We start from the raw sequence: 23,038 nt of genomic DNA, 5'->3' as shown, positions 1-23,038 counted from the left end.
CATAGTTCATAAGTCTACAGGGCTGCAATACATTACTCCTCCTGTTTAGACTTTCTTTAGATTTCCATATTTGTTTGATTAGCACTGAAACATTACAAAATGTTCAGGTGAACACGAATAATAACACTTTCTACACATGCGACTGCTCTTTTGGCTTTTGTTTCCTGTCAGAGGAAATGGCTTAAAACATACAGCTATTAACTCAAATATCTCAGGATATTGGATTGGATGATATCAACCTGCATTTAAATTCATATTTTTAGACATGAGTAATAAAGAGTAGAGTAATTTCAGGAGGAACTAATCAATTTCATTTGTCTAACCAGTTTTATGCACTTCCTGTTTTATCTTGCTTGTAAACAAAGTGAAACAATGGCGAGGCTCAAGCTTATTGTGTGGTGCTTTGTCACATATTATATTTTCCAAATACAGTTTTTAAAAATCAATATATCAAATACATACAAGCTGGCGCAAATATTGATCAAAATGGAGAAAGAAATTGGTATTTTGATTTATATTTAGCTTTAAAACCAGAGGGCATGGGCCCTTGACACTTTTATTTTGAAGAACCAGACATTTATTTCCATAATAGTCCGGAAGTCATAGACCAACATGGCTGTGAAATAATAGATAGATGCTTTATTAATTTCCAAGAGAAATTCCAGCAGCGCTGCAAAAATACAATTATTAACTTAATCAGAAAATGTAACGTATACACAAACTACGTAAATTTAAGGAGAGAGACGAGAGGAAACAAACGCTAGCAACTCTGGTAGAGCCAGTAGTACTGTATGTGTACAGTGCTTGTCACACGTTTAGACTTTTATGTCGAAGAACCGGAAGTTGTAGTTTTATTTTCTTAACACATCGGAAAGGGATGACATTTGTTTTGGTTTCACCGATTTGCCACTCAGGTAACGCAGTTACCTGCAAACGCTAGCCCATAACCGCAATGGCATCTCCGCTAATGGGGTGCTTTCCTGACAATAAAGTCTCGAAGGCGCATTGGTCGCTGCCGTTTTTGTGTTTGGCATTCGTCCTCGTCGGGAGAGGCGAGGGCAACGCGATGGACAACGGCGCTACAGAGAGGATGGCTGAAGAGAGCCACCGACAAGACAGTGCCAACCTGCTCATATTCATCATGCTCCTGACTCTCACCATTCTCACTATATGGTTGTTCAAACACAGACGCTTTAGGTTCCTGCACGAAACAGGACTTGCAATGATCTACGGTAAGAAAGCTAGCTCGTCCAAGCTGAGCACCGTTTGACACAAATGCTACATGCTAACTTGTTAGCTCCGTTAGCGCCTAATGTATACTAAGCACTAAGCTAATTTGACAGCTTATACTGGGCGGCGTTCATAACAACACAAAGAATATGTTGTAGTTTACATATGTTCAGAAATAACTGACATTGCTTTGTTCCTCTTCAGGTCCAAAAAAATAGAAAGATACAATTATTTACAATTTTGATAACTAAGAAAATGTTTTTTGCATTGGTACTCAAATGTCCTTCACCACTTAAAGGCCTGTTGGTGGGTGTGATCCTGAGGTTCGGCGTCCATGTACCTCAAAGCATGAGCGACGTGGTCCAGGGCTGTGCGGTGAATGCCAGTCCCGCCACACTGCTGGTCAATGTCAGCGGGCGATTCTACGAGTACACCCTGAAAGGTGAAGTCAGCCGGGGCAAAGGTCACCAAGTGCAGGATGACGAGATGCTGAGAAAGGCAAGTGGAAGAGTAGATCTTCTTGAGACATTAGATATCGCATCATTGATCATTTGCTCCATTTTGTTGTCCTCAGGTAACCTTTGACCCAGAAGTCTTTTTCAACATCTTGCTGCCTCCCATCATCTTCCATGCTGGTTACAGTCTAAAACGGGTAAGCAGACCTACACGCTCATAAACTCTTACCTACCCATGGTAGAGACACAATATCAATACAATAATAATAATAATACAATTGTATGGATGCTATATTATGAGTATTTGTAGGTGACGTTTATATATACTGTATATCTGGGATCCTTTCACGTCTGAAAATCATTTTAAAAGGCGTTAGCAAAGCAGCACATCATATCAGATTGGTATCACAAATACCAGCCGAAATATTTACCCAGTATCGGCGCGGAAATTGAATGCACATGCATGTCACTTTCCAAAAACAAACAAAAAAATCATATCCTTGCTTGAAAGCAACAGGGAACTCATCTTATATTGAGGATCTTTGATAAACATATTGTTTCTGTTTTAATTTGACTTTATGAACATTGTTTTAGATCTTTTTGTTTACTTATTCAATAAAGCGTTATCCCTTATCTGTTTCAGAGACATTTTTTCCGAAACATCGGCTCTATCCTGGCCTACGCATTCGTGGGTACAGTTATATCCTGCTTTATTATTGGGTAAGTCTTCTTTGAAATGACACCGTAAGGTCTTCTAGCTTTTCCTTGCGTCTATTTATTTAGTCATATCAGTAAAAATCCTCATTTGATGCCTTCTGTCTGTATACCCAGGCTCATCATGTATGGATTTGTGTCCTTTATGGAAGTGGTGGGCCAGCTGAGCGGAGAGTTTTACTTCACAGACTGCCTCTTCTTTGGGGCCATCGTGTCGGCAACGGACCCAGGTACAGTACAACACTACTATTAAAACCCAGCGATCTTTATTGACATATTGTATTATAAAGTCATAGCACATGTAAATGCCCTTAAGCATGGTGGACTTGTCCTCTGAATCTTTTTTTGTCTTTGGTCTTGCAGTGACAGTCTTGGCTATTTTCAACGAGCTGAAAGTAGACGTGGACCTGTATGCTTTACTTTTTGGTGAGAGCGTTCTCAACGATGCTGTGGCTATCGTTCTCTCGTCGTAAGTTTTCCTCGATACACACACACACAGACACACTCACCCCTCATTTGGCACACATGCAGGCTACCGCTACATATCTTACTACTCATCTTTCACTCATCATACTAACACAAGTCCCTGTCATTCCATTGCTGGCCATCCATTCATCCATCTGCCATCACCAACTCATACGTACGTATGTATGCAGTGTTCTCCTCCACTTGGACAAGCAGGGTAGACAGGGAGCTAGAATTGTGCGGCCCACCGAGGGCGAGGCAGCATGGCTAGGAAGGAACCAAACAGGAATTCCTCGGTGGGTGTTTGGGCTGTGTGATTGGTTGTGGTGACTTATAGGGTATATTTGAATAATAGGGCACCATTAAAGGAGCTGGCTTTATTTGACCACTTCCATCTTTTATAATTATGTTTGCATGTTTATCCTGTGTGTCCGGCCCTCAGCTCCATTGTGGCGTATCAGCCCGCCGGGGACAACAGCCACAGCTTTGAAGCCATGGCCTTGCTCAAGTCCTTTGGCATCTTCCTGGGTGTCTTCAGCGGTTCGTTTGCTCTCGGAGTGGCCACCGGAGTGGTTACGGCACTGATATCCTTGGACCTGCATCGCTGTTGTGACTTGTTTTTGAGAAAAGAGTTTGGCTCCATGAGCCTTTATGCTATTTCACTGAAGCGGTAAGCAATCATACACTACAGTCTTGTGTGGAGCAGTGGTCTCTGATAGTGTTACTGTACTGTTGGTTAATTTATTATCTTTGCAACAGAGGTTCCTTTTTCATTGCTGTGCTGCTGTTTGTGTGTACTTTCCTGCCTGTGGTTCTCTTGAGACAACTCTTGTCTAAACAGGAGATATTAATCTCACAAGATCTTGTGACTGGCACCCCTAGTAGGTATATATTCTAAATCGTTACGTGCGTTCAATGCCATGGCAAGAGGTGGTCATGCCTCATCACTTCCAGGCTGCCTAATCTCTCCTTCTGCACCGTGTAGATTATATTTAAAGTCAACACCAGCTTACAAGGAGCACAAGAACCACAGTGAATGTTTTCTCAGTTGCTGTGTATCGCTGTGCAAAATGAAACCAGTCCTTCGAAGTCAATAACTTCAGAAATAAGGTTTTAACTCATAAAATAATGGCACAAATTTCATTAGATGCAAACCAAAAAGATCTGTTGAAGCTATGCGAAAAACTCATGATCGGTGTCATCTTAGATGGAAGACTATCATCACGCAGCAACTAACACTGAAAAAGTTAGCTAAGAATAATGAATTTCTTCCCAGCAGATCAGTTTATTGGCCAATGGCCCACCGCATTGAGCTTCCAAGAAATGCTGTCTCAAACTTTGAGCCTTCTATTAACTGGCTCAAGAGCAGAAAAAGACGAAGAGGTTCACCACTTCCTGAGCCGTGTTCTGTCATGAAAAAAAAGTATCACAGATTCTTCAGGTGTTTCTCTTTAACTTCCCATCACGTGACCAAGTTCACCAAGCTGAGGGACTTTCCTTTGCTGGAGACGGCGCTCTTTGTCCTCATGTCCTGGAGCACCTTCCTGTTGGCCGAGGCGTGCGGCTTTACCGGTGACGTATTTGCAATAAATGATTTCGATTCAATGTAAACACTCTGATCATGTGGTTAATGTGTTTGAATCCAGGAGTTGTCGCCGTGCTGTTCTGCGGGATCACCCAGGCTCACTACACCTACAACAATCTCTCTCGGGACTCTCAAGATCGAACCAAACAGGTGAGTCGTTTGTCATCGTATTCAGAAAGACTTGATGCTGTAATTTGCTGCCAATGTGTTCAATGAATTGTCTGCCTTCTCAACGTCACAGTTATTTGAGCTGCTCAACTTTTTGGCGGAGAACTTCATCTTCTCCTACATGGGCTTGACACTTTTCTCCTTCCAGTCGCATGTCTTCAACCCTTTGTTCATCATCGGGGCTTTTGTATCCTTTAACACAGCAGCTACATCACCAACCAGTCAATGTGATTCACTCCCATTAATTAAGGTGGGCTTCAATTTGACTGAATTGTTGTGCCCTCAACTGCACAAAAACACCTTATTGACACCAAAATAAGAACTAACTCCTGAAGGAGAGAAGAAGAATTGGACCTTATTTATGTTCAATGGATTGATTATTAGAGCCGGTAACGTTCCCACTAAGTGCATCGTTTCCCTTGACATCATTGCGACTATAGGTGGCGGTGTTTCTTGGCAGGGCGGCGAACATCTACCCCTTGTCTTTCCTGCTCAACCTGGGCCGCAAGAATAAGATCGGCTCTAACTTTCAGCATGTGATGATGTTTGCAGGTAATGATGAGGATGACGGGGGGGGGCACTGGTTAGCTCGAGCACACACTTTTGAGCACCTTCAGAGTTGAATTATGACATTGATGAATTGATTTTTTTAAATGGAGGATGTTGGAAAATATGCAGTTTACTCTCACTATATTGACTATGACCTATTATTATTATTATTATTAGCGAAATATATTCATATTTGTATATGTTGTATACAAATACAGTTGCAAGTTGTATAAATTTTTTTAGTATTTTCAAGCATAAAATGGCTAAATGCACTAAAATAGAAATACAGTAAAAGCAATTAAGACCACAATTTGTAAATGTAGTATTTTCTATGTCGGTCGTTAGGTGTCAGTAATTGTTAAACAACACCACCGAAGCAACAGACTTGAACAACCGGCTTTTATTATGAGATTAAATGATGTCACAACAGGCACAGTCATTACAACACAATAATCATAATAATTATAATAATTGCGGCCATAGTGTGCTAAAACTCAGCTCTACGTCACTTCCTGTCGTTCCTTATTCTTCTCCCTTACAAGCTAAACTGTCGAAAATGGCTTATTTTCTCAGATAATCAACACGAGTTTAAAGGTGACTGTTTCATGTCTTGACGGCTCTAATAATGTTAAATAAACATTAAAAAAACACAAAAATTAATTCATCATATATATCTTAATTTTATTTTCATTTATATTTTTCACTGTTTTTAATTTAGTTTGTAATTATACTGTATATTCCTTTTTTAATGCATTTTTTAATCTTTTTTTAATGTGATATATACAGACTCTACTATATAGACGAAAATATTGGCACATGACATTTTCTCTGCCGTTGTGTTTTCCCCCAGGGCTGCGCGGGGCCATGACCTTTGCCCTCTCGATCCGAGACACGGCCACCTACGCCCGTCAGATGATGTTCTCCACCACCTTGCTGATTGTCTTTTTCACCGTGTGGATCTGTGGAGGCGGCACCATGCCCATGCTGTCCTTCATGAGCATTCCGTAAGGGCCTGCTTCACATCCGCAAGCCTGTTCCAGTCTTTATCCCGCCCTCTGTGATTGTTTTTGATATTTTTTAATTCCTTAAAAGTCACCAGCCTGTCCTTCTCTTTCCTTTTTTTTTAATCCCGCAGCGTGGGCGTGGACTCTGATCAGGAACACTCTGTAAGTACAGACTGAGAACAGTATTAGCTTTTCCTGTGTAAAATTAAGAGCAGAGCATTGGAATTTTGTGCCTGACAGAGTTTTGGAATGTTGGATGGGTCGCAGAGGAGGAACACCAAGCATGAGAGCGCATGGCCCTTCAGGATTTGGTACAACTTCGATCACAAGTATCCTTCCTATGTCCTACTTTTGAGGGCACACATTTGAAACAATGCAAGATTTGAACACCAGAGGGCGCACTATACAAGTAGAAAGCACAAACAACAGACTATCCTCATGATGGAACAAGGGCAGCCATGCTGTGGGATATCCTGAGGTGTTTTTTATGTTCTGGTCCTTGACACCCTTTTGTGCAGTTACCTGAAACCCCTCCTGACCCACAGCGGCCCCCCTCTCACTGCTACTCTGCCTGCCTGTTGTGGACCTCTGGCGCGATGCCTTACCAGCCCGCAAGCTTATGAGGTTTGAACATGCAGCATCAAAATATATTGCATTTAGCAATTATACATAATCATCACAAATCTGAAATGTATTTGCAAAATACATTGGAAAGTGAATCCTTTATTGTTATTATATAATGAAATGTACAGAATTTGTCATGTCCAATGTGATGCTAACTGTACCACCACCTTATGTAAATGCGTACATATTCTATATCTCATAGTAATGCTATGTACAGAACATATAGACGTTTCTTGTGCAAATTCACGGCAGAATGAGGGTCAGCTTCACGACGACGACTCCGACTTCATCCTGAACGACGCCAGCGTCAGCTCCATGTACGCCGACGTCACTGTCAGCACGGACGCCTCGGGCTCCGCCGCCGTCAGGCGTAACCGTTCATCCACCGGCAGCACGGCGGGCGGCCCGTTTGACGAGGGTTTGGATCACGAGCTGGCCACGACCGAGCATGAAGTGTCCATCCGGGGAACCCGCTTGGTCCTGCCCATGAACGACCAGGCCGATCCCCCGACCACCGTGACCCTGCCTCCGCCGCCGTCCCCGCCTCGCTCGGACCCTCGTAGGCACAGGCTGTAAGATTACAGCTTCTTGTTTTCTGTCTCAAAGTGGTGGGGCGTGTTCAGGCTATATTTACGGGAGCTTAATGTATTTTATGGTCCATAAACACTCTAGAGCATCACTTCTCTTGGCAAGTGAAGTAACGTGTATGCAAAATACATCATGCTCACGTAATTATAGCCATTTTTCTTTTATTTTATGAATGGAATAATCCGCTGCTTTCACTGTTCTCGTCCCTTAACATCTCACGTCCCCAGGATCGTCTCGCTGTCAGCTGGGTGAGGGAACGGTTTGTTACTGTAAGCTTGAACGTGAAGACCCTACACGCAAGGTCAGGTACTGTCGAACAAGTGCACCTTCTACTGACAACCGAACGGGTTTGGTTGAACGTTAAATTACTTCCCACAGTGGCGTCCTCCATATTTATGTATTTATTTATTCTTTTATGGATTATGCACCTTTTTTATTTTCTCGAAGGCACCGCGGGCGACTCATCCTGTATGAAGGGTCGCACTGTGCGAATGGGTAGGGTTTTTGCGGTGTGTGTGTCTGTGTCCGTGCAGGGAAAAACAAACAAAAAAAAATGCTTTGGGTAATGTAGCAAGATACTTTACAAGCTTGTAAACGTACATGAAAGCCTCTTTCACACAGAGTTCCTGCAAAATCTGAGATCACCTCGGCTTTTTACAGAACCCGGAAAAGACCGGATGTTTTCACGCCCACAAAATGATTAGGTGATGTGAGCATCTGGTGTAATGTGTCAAATAGATGTGTGTCAGGTCTCTAGCCCCTTTCACACAGCCTGTAAAAGCCACTTTGCTGCGTGTCACTCTTCTATATAAACGGTACCCACATGGAATGAGTAAGACAAAGATGTCCCGGCAATTTTCCAGGCCTCAAAAATAGCTTCTCAGCCATAACAGAGGCGGGATGTAGCCTGTGTGCAAGGATGATGTCTCGCAGTGACAGGACATGGGTGTGGAGTTTAAGACCTGTTGTTGTCGGAAAAGTGATTCCATTTCATCTGCAAAGACGCAACTTTAGGTGTTTTTGCAGATCTGTGTGTGAAGGGGGTTGATTGACAGGCTCAAATGGAATACTTCCATCTGTACACTCAGTACACTATGTCGACTGCGTACTTATGTAGTGCTTAGTAGCCAAGCAATTTGACAAAACACACAATTATTCTTGTATAAACTGGCGTCACTCTGCGTCTTAAGTCACATGACCTTCTCTGGGTTCTGTCTAAAAAGCACAGGTGCATAAATACCATTGCTTCCGGCGAAGCAGGACAATTGCCGGACCCTGTTCTGTGTCCGTGTCATTCACACAGAACAGCAGCAAAGCTGGAGGGGGGAAAAAAGCCAGCTTTTACAGGCGATGTGAAAGGGGCTTGTCACATAGCTGTTTGGAACGAGGGCTGGCTCCACTGTTGTGAATTCAAGTGCCTACAGGAAATGGAAAATCCTCTGTGTAGATTTGTACAATTTAGTTTGATTTGTGGAGTCATCCATCATCCATTTTTTTTTTAGTAATACTCTTGATTGCTGTTGAATGTGAACACTACAGTTGTGGAAATGACAAAAACGTTACCAATATGTGACACTGTGTACTGACTGACTTGTAAATATAACAATGTGGTTCCGGTGTATGGAGGACATGGTCTACTTTGTCTCCTCTGCTGTGTTTCCAGCTTTGCATTGCACTGAGGCATCTCTCTAGTTTGGTGGACTCGAACCCGTGAAGAGTGTCTTTTTTTCTTTTAACACTGACTACTAACTTATCCCTCGAAATGTAAGTCTTGATGACTTCTTAGTAGTGTTGTTCATCGGAATAATGATTTTTCTACAAATGGCTTGCCCATAAGGAAATATGGTATGGATTTGTAATCATGTGTGTATGAATTGTGCAAAGAAGATAATTGATATGGTACTTTTTGTCATGTCATTTAATGAACGCTTCATGAACTAAATATGTATATTATTAAAACAAGATAGCTATTTGTAGAAACCAAACTGAAAACAATCATTACACAGTATGTGATTTTCATTTTTTGGAAACACATTTTACTGATTCATTCCCTCCTGTTTTTTGTCTTGTCAGACCTCTTGCAAGTGTACCAAAAATAAATACAAACGACTGCTGAGTCTTTTTGGCTACACTTAACTTTTATTTTGAAAGTTTCCTTCCTCGTGCTCATGGAAATTCGCCTCTTTTATTTTGAAGTCGATTCCGGTCTGAGCTTTTTGAAACGCCATAAAAAGACACAGCGATATCCCTAAATAAGGGATAACGCTGTGTCTTTTATTTTGAAGCCACTTCCGGTCTATGCTTTGGTTGGTTGATTCCAGCAGACGCTCCCGATCCCAGACGTGTTTATGAAGCCGGAGGGTCAAAGTTACGACCGTTGCTGATTGATGCCCGGCGAGAGGCGCACTTAACCGGACACAAGACTCGACCTTTAACCGGTAAGATGGAGGACAAAAAAAAATTTAGTAATTTGATGACGTGCTTTCAGAAAACAAATGTTAGTGCTTCTTTGCATGCAATGGAATATGCAGTACTTGTATAAATTAATACGTTATGTGTTGTTAGATATCAAACAGAAGGTTCCACCATGTGTACATTAGCTGGTACTCCATGTTGATGATGATGTAACACATCTTCTTATTCCTTACAGATCCACTCTTGCCAAACCAGCTTTTTTGGTATCTGAAGAGGAAATAAGCCTTAAAAGTTGTTGCATGGGGCGTTGTCTCTGTAAGTAATCTGCAAGTGTGTGTGAGAGTGACTGAGACTTCAAGTCTTCCAATCTGTTTCCAGTTAACTTCCAGAATTTCCTCTCTTCGCTCACCCAGGCCAGGAAAATGCACACAAAGGTCAATTAACATTCCTGTACAGCAATTTATTATTAAATGGCGTACAGCAGGCATTGTTTGCAACAGTAAACATAGCATTAGGAGATCTTTTAGCTGTAGCTTTAGCATCAAAACCATTGTATTAAAAATTCAAAGCTGTCAGGAGGTTCAAACCTGAGGCACTTTTGACCTGGTACTCTCTGTAGTTGAGCACCTGGTCACTATAATAGGAAGAAACAAATGCCTCGGAATACTAAAGTTGTTTTGCAGACTTGAGTAACATCCTATGAAAAAACCATACTCCTTTTTTTTTTTCCTTTTATGATTTGTGTCCCATCTCTGCAAGCTCATCCAGACGTCTGCTTTAACCGTTAAACTGACGCTAAATCATTTGCTACCGCTTGAAAAAAAATTGTTTTTCTATGTGGAGTGTTTTCCTTGGCGAAAAGGCGTCCGGAGGAGTTAGTTTGGCGCCTCAAGGCGACACTTTGTGTCACATGGAATCACCGTTTTGTTATGTTTTTGAGGTTTTCCTCTCAGTGTGATGCAATGTCATCCATAGTTGAAGGAAATTGGTCATTCATCTGTTAAAGTCGTCATGTATTTGCCATTTGTGTGTGTGTGTGTGTGTGTGTGTGTGTGTGAGATCATGCTTTTGTCCGACTCGACAGTATCCCACTCAATGGAATGTGTCTCGGTGGTGCCAGATAAAACAAATTAACTTTTTTTTTTTTTAGAGCTTATCTGGAGTAGAAATGTTTAACCAAACATATGGCTCGGTTTCAAATATTGTGTAATGGTCGTATTTATTGGTGTTGTAATGGTATGAGGAGCTAGTAGAGTCATGTAGTACTTGGGGCATCTGCTACATAGTGTTTACTATTCCTTCTTTATGATACAAATCAGGATTTCTGTGTTAAAGAAAATCTGAACCATACTTTCACAGGACATTAATTGTGTGTTTTTAATCCATTTCATTCAGTGTTTATAATTATTTAGCATTTTCCTGCAAGACTATATAATTACTCTCCATAAAACTAATATTTTGTTTATATTTTTAGGCTACATTCATTCATTCATTCATTTTCTACCGCTTTTTCCTCACAAGAGTCGCGGGGGTGCTGGAGCCCACCCCAGCTGTCTTCGGGCAAGAGGCGGGGTACACCCTGTACTGGTCGCCAGCCAATCCACATATAGACAAACAACCATTCACACTCACATTCATACCTATGGACAATTTGGAGTCGCTAATTAACCTAGCATGTTTTTGGAATGTGTGAGGAAACCAGAGTACCCGGAGAAAACCCATGCATGCACGGGTGGTACATTATAATACATAATAATAATACATTAAGAGTTTTCGCGGGAACCTCGAAATGCCAAGAAATGCAGCTGAATAGGTGCAGATACTGGAAGAACCAGAAAGCTGTGTGTGCTGGTTATTGTGTGGACTTGCCCTGCTCTCATGCACGGGGAGAACATGCAAACTCCACACAGAGATGGCCGAGGGTGGAATTGAACCCTGGTCTCCTAGCTGTGAGGTCTGCGCGCTAACCACTCAACCGCCATGCCGCCTATGTATATATATATATATATATATATACTATAAAAAATTAAATATATATTTTACTTAAATTACAAAAACAAATAAACACATTTGGGTAAATTACTAAACTTTAAATAAAATAAAAAAAAATTGTATTTCAAATTTTTTTTTTTAATTTAAAAAATTTGTATTTCTAAATTTTTTTTAATTAATTGTTGTTAATAAAGGTAAGGGAAAAAAAGATTCAAGTCCTAAGGTTGTCACAAGCTCTCGTGAGACTAAAACGTTACAAGATTTCTTGCTCATAAAATAAAAAGTCTTGTGGGCCTGGCATAATAACAAAAAAATTATTAATCATCTGATAAATGAAAAATGAACTTGATAATTTTGCCGGTTTCGGTATATGGCCATGTGCATGCGTGTCTGTTTTCCTCAGGAAAAGGAGTTCACTCCTGTATTGGTCTCAGCACCTTGCCGTGTGTGTTGCATAGAACAACGGCATGAATGTAGTGAGCCCTTTTGTCAATCGTACAGTTGCGGTGGGTGGAGGCGGGGCCGCTAGCATGTACACACAGAGTGCAGAAGAGCGTAATTACAATTTTTCATTGTCATTTTCTTTAAAGTAATGTTAAAAGTCTTGTCTTGGATGTATAAATACTGTGTGTGTGTGTGTGTGTGTGTGTGTGTGTGTGTGTGTTTGGATTGTGCCAACACCATTCTGATGGAGACTTCCTGTTTCTTCAGTGTTCCAGCACATTCTTCAGCGATAAGCTCATGCCAACACAACACAACACAACACGCAAATGTCAGCTACGTGCACACAAATGTGACAAATACGTGCATGGTTACTCCTTGCTGATGTCTTCCCACAGAAATAATATGGATTTATGGATTTAATATGTCCTTTTATCCTAATTAATGATGATTTCAAGGACAATTTAAAACGCCCCACAGCTCTAGCCTCCCACTTATGCATGATAATAAAAAACAAGAACTTTTATGGTAGGAAGAAAAAACTGTTCAGACTTGTAGGAATGACGTCAAATGTGATTTATTTTCTTCCAACCTGCACAGAATCCATCTCACTTCCTGTCAGCGAGTACTTCCTGTGAGATAAGCATCTCATTATATGCTTTATCTTAATGCGTCTTTGTTGACCAAATCCAAATATTTGCTGTCTTTGACTGCTTTCTTTACAGTGATAGGTCACCAATTACAATGGAATGAATAGAAGTCCTGGTGTAATAATAGAAATAATCTGTTCCGGGGTCAAACTGTGGCCATAGTAAAAAAAAAAAAAAAAAAAAAAAAAAGTGTAAAAAGAAGCTCAGTGCTTTTACTGTTTTCTAAATGACTATCGGCAACAAGTCCTACAAAGACATTTTGTTTGATGGCGGCCATGTTTTTTTCACCAATCCTGCTTAAATCTTGCACAAATGTGCTTGTCAGTCCCCTAGAAGAGCTGTACATATTTTTTTTTAATGCACTCTCTTCAGTGTTTACTGTATACAGTACAAGAGTAGCTTACACTCTTAAAAATGCTGGGTTGTTTTTTTGACCCAACCGCTGGGTTGAGCCTGTTGGGTCATTTAATTGGGTAATTTTTATTGAATTGGGTATTCTGAGAACCCAATTCGCTGGGTTATCTCTGTTGGGTGCTAAGTTATTTGCTGCTGGGTTGGGATTTCCATTATGTTAAAAATTAAAATTAAAATTAAAATTAAAATTAAAATTAAAATTAAAATTAAAATTAAAATTAAAATTAAAATTAAAATTAAAATTAAAATTAAAATTAAAATTAAAATTAAAATTAAAATTAAAATTAAAATTAAAATTAACATAAAATAAAAAATAACATAACATAAAATAAAAAAATAACATAACATAAAATAAAAAAATAACATAACATAAAACAAATAAAAATAAAGAAAAAAAATAAAACAAAAATAAAACAAAATAAAACAAAAATAAAACAAAATAAAACAAAAATAAAACAAAAATAAAACAAAAATAAAAATAAAATATATATATGGTATATTGGCAACCCAATTTGCTGGGTTGAAATAACCCAGCAGTGTAGTAAATATGAACCCAGCGTTGGGTCATATGAACAACCCGATTGTTGGGTTAAGATAACCAACCCAACTTGTTGGGTTAAAATAACCTAACGCGAGGTTGGTCCAATATTTAACCAGCGCTGGGTTGGGAAAACCCATATTGGGTTGTTTTTAACCCAGCATTTTTAAAAGTGTATAAGCTAAATTAGCTCTAAAAGCATGCTTATTATTATTTTTTTCGTGTGCTACCATTCTGCTAGAAAGTAGAACTTCTTGAGTGTGCTGGTATGTACACGGTTCATTTTGTGGTTTTTCATGTTTGTTTCCTTGGGAGTGGCCTTTGTGTGTGTGTGTGTGTGTGTGTGTGTGTGTGAGAGAGAGACCTTGTGTTAACTTTGGATGTTGACCACATGAGTCATACTAGTCATTCTGTATGTGGGCTTACAATACACACAGAAATACACTTACAGGAGCTCTTTCCGGAATATCACACGGACATAAAAATGTCCTCACAGCAAAGAGCAAAGGTGAGATGTTAAGAAGATAGAAACAGAATTCCTCGCGATCAGCCAACAGGAACTTGATGTGGCAAATATGTGAGTGCACTTAAAAAAAAAAAAAAAAAAAATCTTTCTCGCTGCATTCCTCTGACTTATGGGCACAAATGTGGTGATTCAGGGCACCATTTTTAGGACAATTGCCTCCCCAGACTGACTTTTCGGACACCGTGTACAAGAACGATGCAGGACATCAAACCCGCTTTTTTGTTTTTATACCTGAATTTATCATTAAGATTCAGGCTCTGTTTTTAGTGGTATGTTGCATGATGGTTGAGTGGTTAGCGCTCAGACCTCACAGCTACGAGACCCGGGTTCAATTCCACCCTCGGCCATCTCTGTGTGGAGTTTGCATGGGTACTCCGGTTTCCTCCCACATTCCAAAAACATGCTAGGTTAATTAGCGACTCCAACTTGTCCATAGGTATGAATGTGAGTGTGAATGGTTGTTTGTCTATATGTGTCCTGTGATTGGCTGGCCACCAGTCCAGGGTGTTACCCCGCCTCTCGCCCGAAGACAGCTGGGATAGGCTCCAGCACGCCCATTACCCTCGTATGGATAAGCGGTAAAAAAATGAATGAATGTTTTTAATGGTGTGGTGTGGTTTCTACCGCCCCCTGTTGACTGTACAGGGTATTGCATAAGAAACATATCATTTACTTTTGGTGCGTAAATTGCAGGTCAGGATGCCAGAAACTTAAAATAAGTACTACTCTGCAAATTGCACCCCCCCCCCCCCCCCCGTTTTATAGTGATGATCGGGGCGGACTTGCCATTAGAGGTTTACAGGGGCCACAAATGAAATGTACATGTTACTCTTTTAGTTTTAATTTACGACATCAAAATGCGTAACCTGTAATGATCGATTTCAGCCGTTTGGGGGGGGGGGGGGGGTAAAGCAGAATTACATGCGTTTGTCAGTGCAGTACGAGGACATTGAGGGCCACAATGACCGGTATTGATCCAGGGTATTTAACACACACACACACACACACACACACAAAGGCAGGAGCTCACCTAGTGTTCTGTACAAACATCTCTGGAGCCCTCTAGTGGTAATTTGCGGGATTGCTAAATTTATCAATGAAATGTAATGTATAACAATCACCTTTGTGAAGTCACATGATTCTGTTGCTTTATAGCAGGGGTCTCAAACTCAATTTACTTGGGGGCCACTGGAGCTAGGGTCGGGTCAGATTTTCCAAAAAAAAGAAAAAAAACGCATTTATTAAAAACCTTTTTTTTTTTTTTTTTTTAAACTTTGCTTTGGTCCCAATTTTCTACAATAAAAGCTCTGGTAAAACATTCCACTGTTCTCAAATATCTTACTTTTTATTTTTCTACACAAAATAAGATGAAAAATAAATAAACAAATCAAGTATAAAGAAAATCAATCATCAGCATTATTAGAGCCCCGTAGACATGACAAAACACGACTATAGTCACATTTATACTCTTTTTATTTACAACATATTGCGCAACTGCAGGGTCTTGAGACACATGCTAACTCGCAAACTAGAGAGCTAGCGACCTAAACGGTAGCCTTCAAGTTATTTCCTTTAAACTTGAATAGCCAAAAACTTACCACTTCCACACGGATAGGGAGGATAACTATTAACAGTTATTTAACCTTTAACATGAACATTAATCAAACGTAATAATTTTTTCTGGGTACATGATACCATACAGCATCCATATCAAACTTGCGTGGGCCGCACTAACATTAAACTTTCATATCAAGGCGGGGGCCTCAAACTAGTGTCCTGCGGGCCACATGTGGCCTGCGGGCCGCGTGTTTGAGGCCCCTGCTTTATAGTGATGCACGTGACATCCTTTCACTTCAGTAGTGATTACTTTTTTTTTATTGTTTTGTTGTTGTCCTCAGGTTAAAGATGGCCGCCAACGTGCACTGTTTCTATTGCCGGGAGGACCTTGGGGGCAGGAAGTTTGTCCGCAACGAGGGTCGCCCGGTTTGTGTGCGTTGCCACACCAAGTTCTGTGCCAACAACTGCGCCGAATGCCATCGACCCATCTCTGTGGAATCAAAGGTTGGAGAGAGGCTGTTTATGAAATTTAGTCAGTAGAACACAGGTTTTAGGAAAATAATTGTTCCCGACTAAAAAAAAAAAAAAGGGAGAAGACCAACTTTTACACTTTTTGCTTTTGTGACAGCTGAAATATCTAAACGATGCCAACATAATTTAAAAAATGGGTTATTGTACATCAGAATAACTATTTATTTACAAATATAACACCATAAACGTTTACTATTTTCACATTTGCAACTGAACTATGAACTATTAAAACAGGAAATTTACAAGAACAGGAATTGAAACTGGAATTTTACAAGGATAAAGTCAAAATATTAAATGAAAAATGTCTTACTTTTATGAGAATAAATTTTAGTATATTTTTAGTAATTTAGTAATTTTAGAATACATTTTTAGCATCATCACCTCATGTAAACGTTGTTGGGATCCCTTTATAGCACATGCAGAGGTACATTAAGCGACTTAGCGGTTGAATTGAGGTGTTACCTGTGGCGTTTATGTATGGTACACCTGTCTCATATCTCCCCCCCCCCCCCCTCGCTTTAGGAGCTGAGTCACAAGGGACGATACTGGCATGAGGACTGTTTCCGATGCGGAAAGTGTTATAAGCCTCTGGCGAGGGAGCCTTTCACCACCAAGGATGATCGCATCCTGTGTGGGAAGTGCTGCTCCAGGGAGGAGGCTACACGTTGCCACGCCTGCTATAAACCCATACTGGCTGGTAAGAACCATTAAGACATTAAGTGCTCTACATTTTAGTGGAAAAATGAAACGATGCAAAGGCCATTTTGATATTTTGTGAAATAATCTATTGTTAATATCAACTTGTATCGTTGCAACATCAGGAGATAAAAGCACTACTTAGTGGGGACGTTGATAAAAATACACTTAAATCTACCTTTTCATGAGAGTGGTACATTCTTACGGACTCTGACAACCGTATGTGTGTAAAATTTCTGCAAGATTGCTTGGAAAAACCTGACTAGCATTAAGCAAAACACCCTTGCAGGGGGGTACAGGTTCTCCAAAAATGTCATATTGTGTCGAGAAAATAGTGTGGAAAAAAGCCGGCTATTATGGCCTCCATGTGTCCTTTTCTGCAGGCACAGAGAGTGTGGAGTACAAAGGCAACTCCTTTCACGATGAGTGCTTCACCTGTTGCCACTGCAAACGACCAATGGGATCGCAGAGCTTCGTCTCCAAAGGCAGCGACGTCTACTGCAGCCCCTGCTATGACAACAAGTTTGCTAAAATCTGCGTTTCCTGCAAAAAGGTACGAGATCAAAACAGTAATATATTCCCGCGTTTGACTCCTCCGCCTTGTGCTTCCTAGCCCATCATGTCAGGAGGAGTCAACTACCAGGAGCAGCCTTGGCACGGACATTGTTTTGTGTGCAGCTCCTGCTCCAAACCGCTGGCCGGGTCCAGCTTCACCACCCACCAGGACCACGTCTTCTGTGTGGACTGCTACAAGAACACAGTGGCGAAGAAATGCAACGGCTGCCAAATGGCCATCACAGGTTTCTTTTAAGTCTACATCTTTTCTTCCTGTCACTCACATAACATGAATAAAAAATTCATTCATTCATTCAGCCAATCACAGGGCACATATAGGCAAACAACCATTCACACTCACATTCATACCTATGGACAATTTGGAGTTGCTAATTAACCTAGCATGTTTTTGGAATGTGGGAGGAAACCGGAGTACCCGGAGAAAACCCTGGAACCCTGGTTTCCTAGCTGTGAGGTCTGCGCGCTAACCACTCGACCACCGTGCCGCCCTTAATTATGACATTATTCCCATAATATTTTGGCTTTATACTAATAGTGCTACAACTTTTGCTGTAGCCTGATTTCCCCCCAAATTACATATTTATTCATTGTTTTGTTGATGATTGTTAAAAATTAACATTTTAACTGTATGCTACCAAAATAATATTATATTATTATATTATATTATATATATTCTTGTAAAAATACAGCTTTTTCTTGTTGGAGTTGGATTTTTTTCTGTTAATATTTAATTAAAGTTAATATTTTTTATTCAGGGCGGCACTGCGGTATAGTGGTTAGCGCGCAGACCTCACAGCTAGGAAACCAGGGTTCAATTCCACCCTCGGTTTTCTCCGGGTACTCCGGTTTCCTTCCACATTCCAAAAACATGCTAGGTTAATTAGCGACTCCAAATTGTCCATAGGTATGAATGTGAGTGTGAATGGTTGTTTGTCTATATGTGCCCTGTGATTGGCCGGCCACCAGTCCAGGGTGTACCCCGCCTCTCACACGAAGACAGCTGGGATAGGCTCCAGCATCCCCCGCGACCCTCGTGAGGAAAAAGCGAAAAGTAGAAAATGAATGAATGAATGTCATAATTAAAACAGGCAATTTTCAGGAACGTTGAAACTGGAATTTTACAAGGATAAAGTCAAAATATTAAATGAAAAATGTCATCATTTTATGAAAATAAAAATAAAATTATTGTCATTTTAGTGGCATAGCATTGAGTTATTAAAGAAACAATATACTCTTTTTCAAAAGTTATGAGAAATAAAACAAAAATTCAAATAAAAATGTCTGTTGCAGGAATAAAGTAAAAAATATTTCGGGAATAAAGTCATAATAGTAAACACGCACAAGAAAAAAATGTGCACTATGATTATTACTATCTGTCATTCTCTCATTTAGCAACTCAAAACACCACAATACATCGCTTTCAATGTGACAATGTGGCTTTCTTAATATGACTTGTTTATACTTGTTTATCTGGCCGCATAATCCAGCGAAACGTCTTACGTTAGTGTCAATACGGTCCATACTCCAATATGTTCTGTTTGCCTGACCTCGCTCTCCTTTTCCCGCTCAGGTTTCGGCAAAGGAGTGAACGTGGTGACCTATGAGGGAGGCTCATGGCATGAATATTGCTTCAACTGTAAGCGATGCTCCCTCAGTCTGTCCAACAAGCCCTTTGTGACCAAGGGGCGGGACATCCTGTGTCCAGACTGCGACAGCAATTAGAAAAGAAACTCGCTTGTTTTAAAAAACAACAAAAAAAAAAAACATAAAACTGCAAAGTTCCTTACATGATGGTGTTAAGATGTCTTTATTTCAATGCTGCCTTAAACTAGCAAGGCGGCCATTTTTATCGATGGAAAAAAAATGAACTTGGGGAAATCCCATTAAACAAAAAAAATTAATTTGTAAAGGTTGAACCTTTATCATTTTATCAGTTTTATCAGTGCAAAAAGACGTTATAATAGTAGTACTGTGATGTGAGTCAAAAATATCACGCATATCCACACCACTACCACCAAAGACAAAAGTAATACATTTTCATTTCTTTTTTTTTTTTTTTTTGTCAAATTCCATATTTTAAGACTGCTAGTCCGGTTTGGATGTAATAGTTTAATAATTTCTACGATTAATATTACATTGTATGATGTAAACCTGATAAACAGTTAGCCCACAGTTGCTTATCTTAACGGCGCATGCTAATGCTACATCATTGTGTCATTCCATAACGGATGCTAAAGTGTTATTAGCATTAAAGCTAAACGGTCGGCTTGGATTGTTCTAAAAGTAAGGCTTTGATTTGAACAGTTATGCTGCTATTAAGTCCAAAATAAACTTGTTTATAAAAATGTTCAAGACTCATATCTTTATTGCAGAGTGTGTTTTTTTTTTTGTTTTTTTTTTTACCTAATTTTATGTCAGTTGTTACGTTGATGTAAAGGTGAGCTGTAATGGTAGTTGGGGGGGATAAAACATGCAAACAAACCCTCCAAAATGTGAAAAGATGTCTTCAAAATGACTTGACTACAGCCCATTTTTAGTCAAAAACATACATATTTAAAGAAATATTGCCTATTCTTGGCCCGCAGGACACTAGTTTGAGGCCCCCGCCTTGATATGAAAGTTTAATGTTAGTGCGGCCCGCGCAAGTTTGATATGGATGCTGTATGGTATCATGTACCCAGAAAAAAATTATTACGTTTGATTAATGTTCATGTTAAAGGTTAAATAACTGTTAATAGTTATCCTCCCTATCCGTGTGGAAGTGGTAATTTTTTGGCTATTTATGTTGAAAGGAAATAACTTGAAGGCTACCGTTTAGGTCGCTAGCTCTCTAGTTTGCGAGTTAGCATGTGTCTCAAGACCCTGCAGTTGCGCAATATGTTGTAAATAAAAAGAGTATAAATGTGACTATAGTCGTGTTTTGTCATGTCTACAGGGCTCTAATAATGCTTTGTTCATTTTAATGTGAAAAAAATAATTTGTCTACCCACCAACTATATGTGGTTTAAGTTTTTATTATTTGCCGTTTCATTATTGTTATTATATTTATTTATTACTGATTGATTGATTTTCTTTATTCTTGATTTGTTTATTTATTTTTCATCTTATTTTGTGCAGAAAAAATTTTATTAAGATATTTGAGAACAGTGGAATGTTTTATCAGAGCTTTTATTGTAGAAAATCAGAACCAAAGCACTGAAAAAGTTTGTATATTTTTCTGTTTTTAATAAATGCGTTTTTTTGTTTTTTTTTGAAAACCTGATGCGGCCCAGCCTTGCCCAGACCCTAGCTCCAGTGGCCCCCAGGTAAATTGAGTTTGAGACCCCTGGCCTTAATGAAGCATTTTTCAAATGAATTATGCTGTGCGGGAAAAAACAACATGGATCTCTCTCAATGTAGTTTGGTTTATTATTTATGTCCAATATGTCTTCTTTTATGTTTACTTTGTTGGGTAATGCAAGTGTGAAGTTGAGTATAGGGGTGCTATTTCATGTCTGGAGGGCTCTAATAATGTTAAAACTTGTTAAAAATTTAATTTTTTTCACTTTTCCATGCATAAATAAGGAATTCACTTATCACTTATTTCTTTCTTTTTTATGAATGTTGTGTATTTTGTAGTAGTATGCGGTGAGTGACTTCATTTACAATGTGTGTCTTCAGCTGTAAAAAAAAAAAAAAGTATGATAAGCCACCCCCCCTCTCTTTCTGCTTAATGATGCCTTGCTCTAAAAATGTGTGTCCCACACACACACGCTATAGTCAGAGTGGAAGAGGTGTTAAACTCTGACGTTAGGACCCTTTAACCAGGTAAGTGCAATGTTCTAATTGAGTTTTAATGACTTTTAATCCTAACAATAACCACCATGTTGAGAATGAATAATTTCTTAGAATCATAAACGTTTTATAATGGTGAAAATCCTCGCCTTTTGTTTAGGTTTGTGATGGTTTTTCATCTACAAATATTGTTTGTCGCTCTGCTGTGCAGCACTTTCTCCACCAGCATGCAAGGTAGGATATTTTATTTAATTTACTTTTACTTTACTTATTTTACTTTACCCTTTATTTTATTATTATTTATGTCTAATTGTAAGATGAGTGTTAGGGTGTATGCATATTTGTAAATGAGTTTGATTGCAATGTAAAGCAAACAGTGTGCAGGACTTCAATCACCATTCACACGCTTTATATAAAGCCAGGCTACATGTCAAAATAATGGATGTGTGTACTTTAGCCATCACGTCATAGAATGTTTATCTTCAATAATAATAAAAACATGATATATTTCTCACACGTCCCACCTGATGTTGTTCTGATTTTGTCGTCCTTCAGCGCCTCTTCTCAGCCTTTGGGGCAAAGTGGCGGAGTTCAACTTAGGCTGCAGCCACTGGAGACTAGAGGATGGGGTCTCCATCCCCAACTTGAACCACCTCACTGCGTGCCTGGACCTCAAGTTTAAGGTGCCTGTCAAGAGAAAAAAACTTATTTTGTGTATTTTATTTTTATTTATTCGTAATAACATTTAGAGTTATGAAAATAATCCATCATTCTAATTAATTCATTCATTTTGTACCGCTTTTCCTCACGAGGGTCGCGGGGGGTGCTGGAGCCTATCCCAGCTGTCTTCGGGCGGGGTACATATAGGGCACATATAGACAAACAACCATTCACACTCACATTCATACCTATGGATGGTTAATTTGGAGCCAATTAATTGTTCTCCCACATTCCAAAAACATGCTAGGTTAATTAGCGACTCCAAATTGTCCATAGGTATGAATGTGAGTGTGAATGGTTGTTTGTCTACATGTGCCCTGTGATTGGCTGGCCACCACCAGGGTGTACCCCGCCTCTCGCCCATCTAATCTATCCATCTATGGATCTTTCCAGGCACCAGCTGGAACTCAGTGGACAGCCTTCATGTACCGCTATCCTGACACCCAGTGTGTGGGTCTCGGCGTGGGGGGTCGCAGGGATTGTTTGGTGGTCTGGTTGTTTGGCACAGAGTGGACCACCCTCCCAATTAGCCTTGGGGTAAAGGAGTGGCATTCGCTATGTATGACATGGTCTCATACTAAAGACAGGCCTCTGCTTTATGTCAATGGGACCCTGATGGACCTCATGGCGGGTAGGTGGCGCCACCCCTGCTGGCCGTTGTAAAAAATGCACATAATGTCTTTATTCAACGTCTTCTCTCCTGTAGTACAAGACTCTTCACCCTCTTGTTGCAAACCGGCTCCAAATGGTACGCTCACCCTGGGTGCCGCCCACGAGCTGGTGAACGGAAAAGTCCAAATCCTTCCGTCCACCATCCTGACGGGCA

General features: G+C 39.9%; 2 protein-coding genes and 1 long non-coding RNA gene across 4 annotated transcripts; all 3 read left to right on the top strand.

Annotated features, from left to right (window-relative positions):
* The first annotated feature begins 768 nt into the window (after positions 1 to 768).
* On the top strand, positions 769 to 8,065 carry LOC131138722 (sodium/hydrogen exchanger 6-like). Of its 2 annotated transcripts, XM_058087906.2 has the most exons (17): positions 769 to 1,232; positions 1,529 to 1,728; positions 1,805 to 1,882; positions 2,329 to 2,405; positions 2,517 to 2,629; positions 2,763 to 2,868; positions 3,056 to 3,160; positions 3,307 to 3,448; positions 4,331 to 4,436; positions 4,511 to 4,599; positions 4,691 to 4,804; positions 5,058 to 5,169; positions 6,017 to 6,170; positions 6,302 to 6,332; positions 6,411 to 6,499; positions 6,689 to 6,794; positions 7,047 to 8,065. In XM_058087906.2, the coding sequence occupies exons 1-17, from the start codon at positions 953 to 955 to the stop codon at positions 7,368 to 7,370; spliced, it is 2,226 nt and encodes a 741-aa protein (XP_057943889.2). In that variant the 5' UTR covers positions 769 to 952; the 3' UTR covers positions 7,371 to 8,065. The 2 variants fall into 2 exon arrangements, with proteins under 2 accessions (XP_057943889.2, XP_057943890.2); XM_058087907.2 differs by lacking the exon at positions 3,056 to 3,160 and having other exon boundaries at positions 772 to 1,232.
* Positions 8,066 to 9,671: 1,606 nt separating this feature from the next.
* Positions 9,672 to 20,079, top strand: LOC131138258 (four and a half LIM domains protein 1-like). The gene is made up of 7 exons (XM_058087052.2): positions 9,672 to 9,820; positions 10,033 to 10,112; positions 16,257 to 16,419; positions 16,969 to 17,143; positions 17,526 to 17,695; positions 17,756 to 17,942; positions 19,289 to 20,079. Exons 3-7 carry the CDS (start codon positions 16,264 to 16,266, stop codon positions 19,438 to 19,440), a joined length of 840 nt encoding a protein of 279 aa, XP_057943035.2. The 5' UTR covers positions 9,672 to 9,820; positions 10,033 to 10,112; positions 16,257 to 16,263; the 3' UTR covers positions 19,441 to 20,079.
* Positions 20,080 to 21,477: 1,398 nt separating this feature from the next.
* On the top strand, positions 21,478 to 22,837 carry LOC144894585 (uncharacterized). Its single transcript, XR_013625226.1, has 3 exons — positions 21,478 to 21,726; positions 22,048 to 22,175; positions 22,606 to 22,837. It is a non-coding gene; the product is annotated as an uncharacterized LOC144894585 (long non-coding RNA).
* The last annotated feature ends 201 nt before the right edge of the window (positions 22,838 to 23,038 follow it).

This window comes from Doryrhamphus excisus, linkage group LG21, assembly GCF_037039965.1.
Source record: "Doryrhamphus excisus strain RoL-2023G ecotype Guam linkage group LG21, RoL_Dexc_Guam_v1.1, whole genome shotgun sequence".
Taxonomy (NCBI): domain Eukaryota; kingdom Metazoa; phylum Chordata; class Actinopteri; order Syngnathiformes; family Syngnathidae; genus Doryrhamphus; species Doryrhamphus excisus.
This window is presented reverse-complemented; position numbering and strand designations above follow the sequence as displayed.

Bases quoted from the DNA above. Each gene is read 5' to 3' on its own strand.
- LOC131138258 (XM_058087052.2), top strand. From the start codon at position 16,264: ATGGCCGCCAACGTGCACTGTTTCTATTGCCGGGAGGACCTTGGGGGC. The intron at 17,696-17,755 runs GTACGAGATCAA...TGTGCTTCCTAG, and splicing joins TCTGCGTTTCCTGCAAAAAG to CCCATCATGTCAGGAGGAGT. The intron at 17,943-19,288 runs GTTTCTTTTAAG...TTTCCCGCTCAG, and splicing joins CTGCCAAATGGCCATCACAG to GTTTCGGCAAAGGAGTGAAC.
- LOC131138722 (XM_058087906.2), top strand. From the start codon at position 953: ATGGCATCTCCGCTAATGGGGTGCTTTCCTGACAATAAAGTCTCGAAG. The intron at 1,729-1,804 runs GCAAGTGGAAGA...TGTTGTCCTCAG, and splicing joins ATGACGAGATGCTGAGAAAG to GTAACCTTTGACCCAGAAGT. The intron at 6,795-7,046 runs GTTTGAACATGC...AATTCACGGCAG, and splicing joins CCAGCCCGCAAGCTTATGAG to AATGAGGGTCAGCTTCACGA.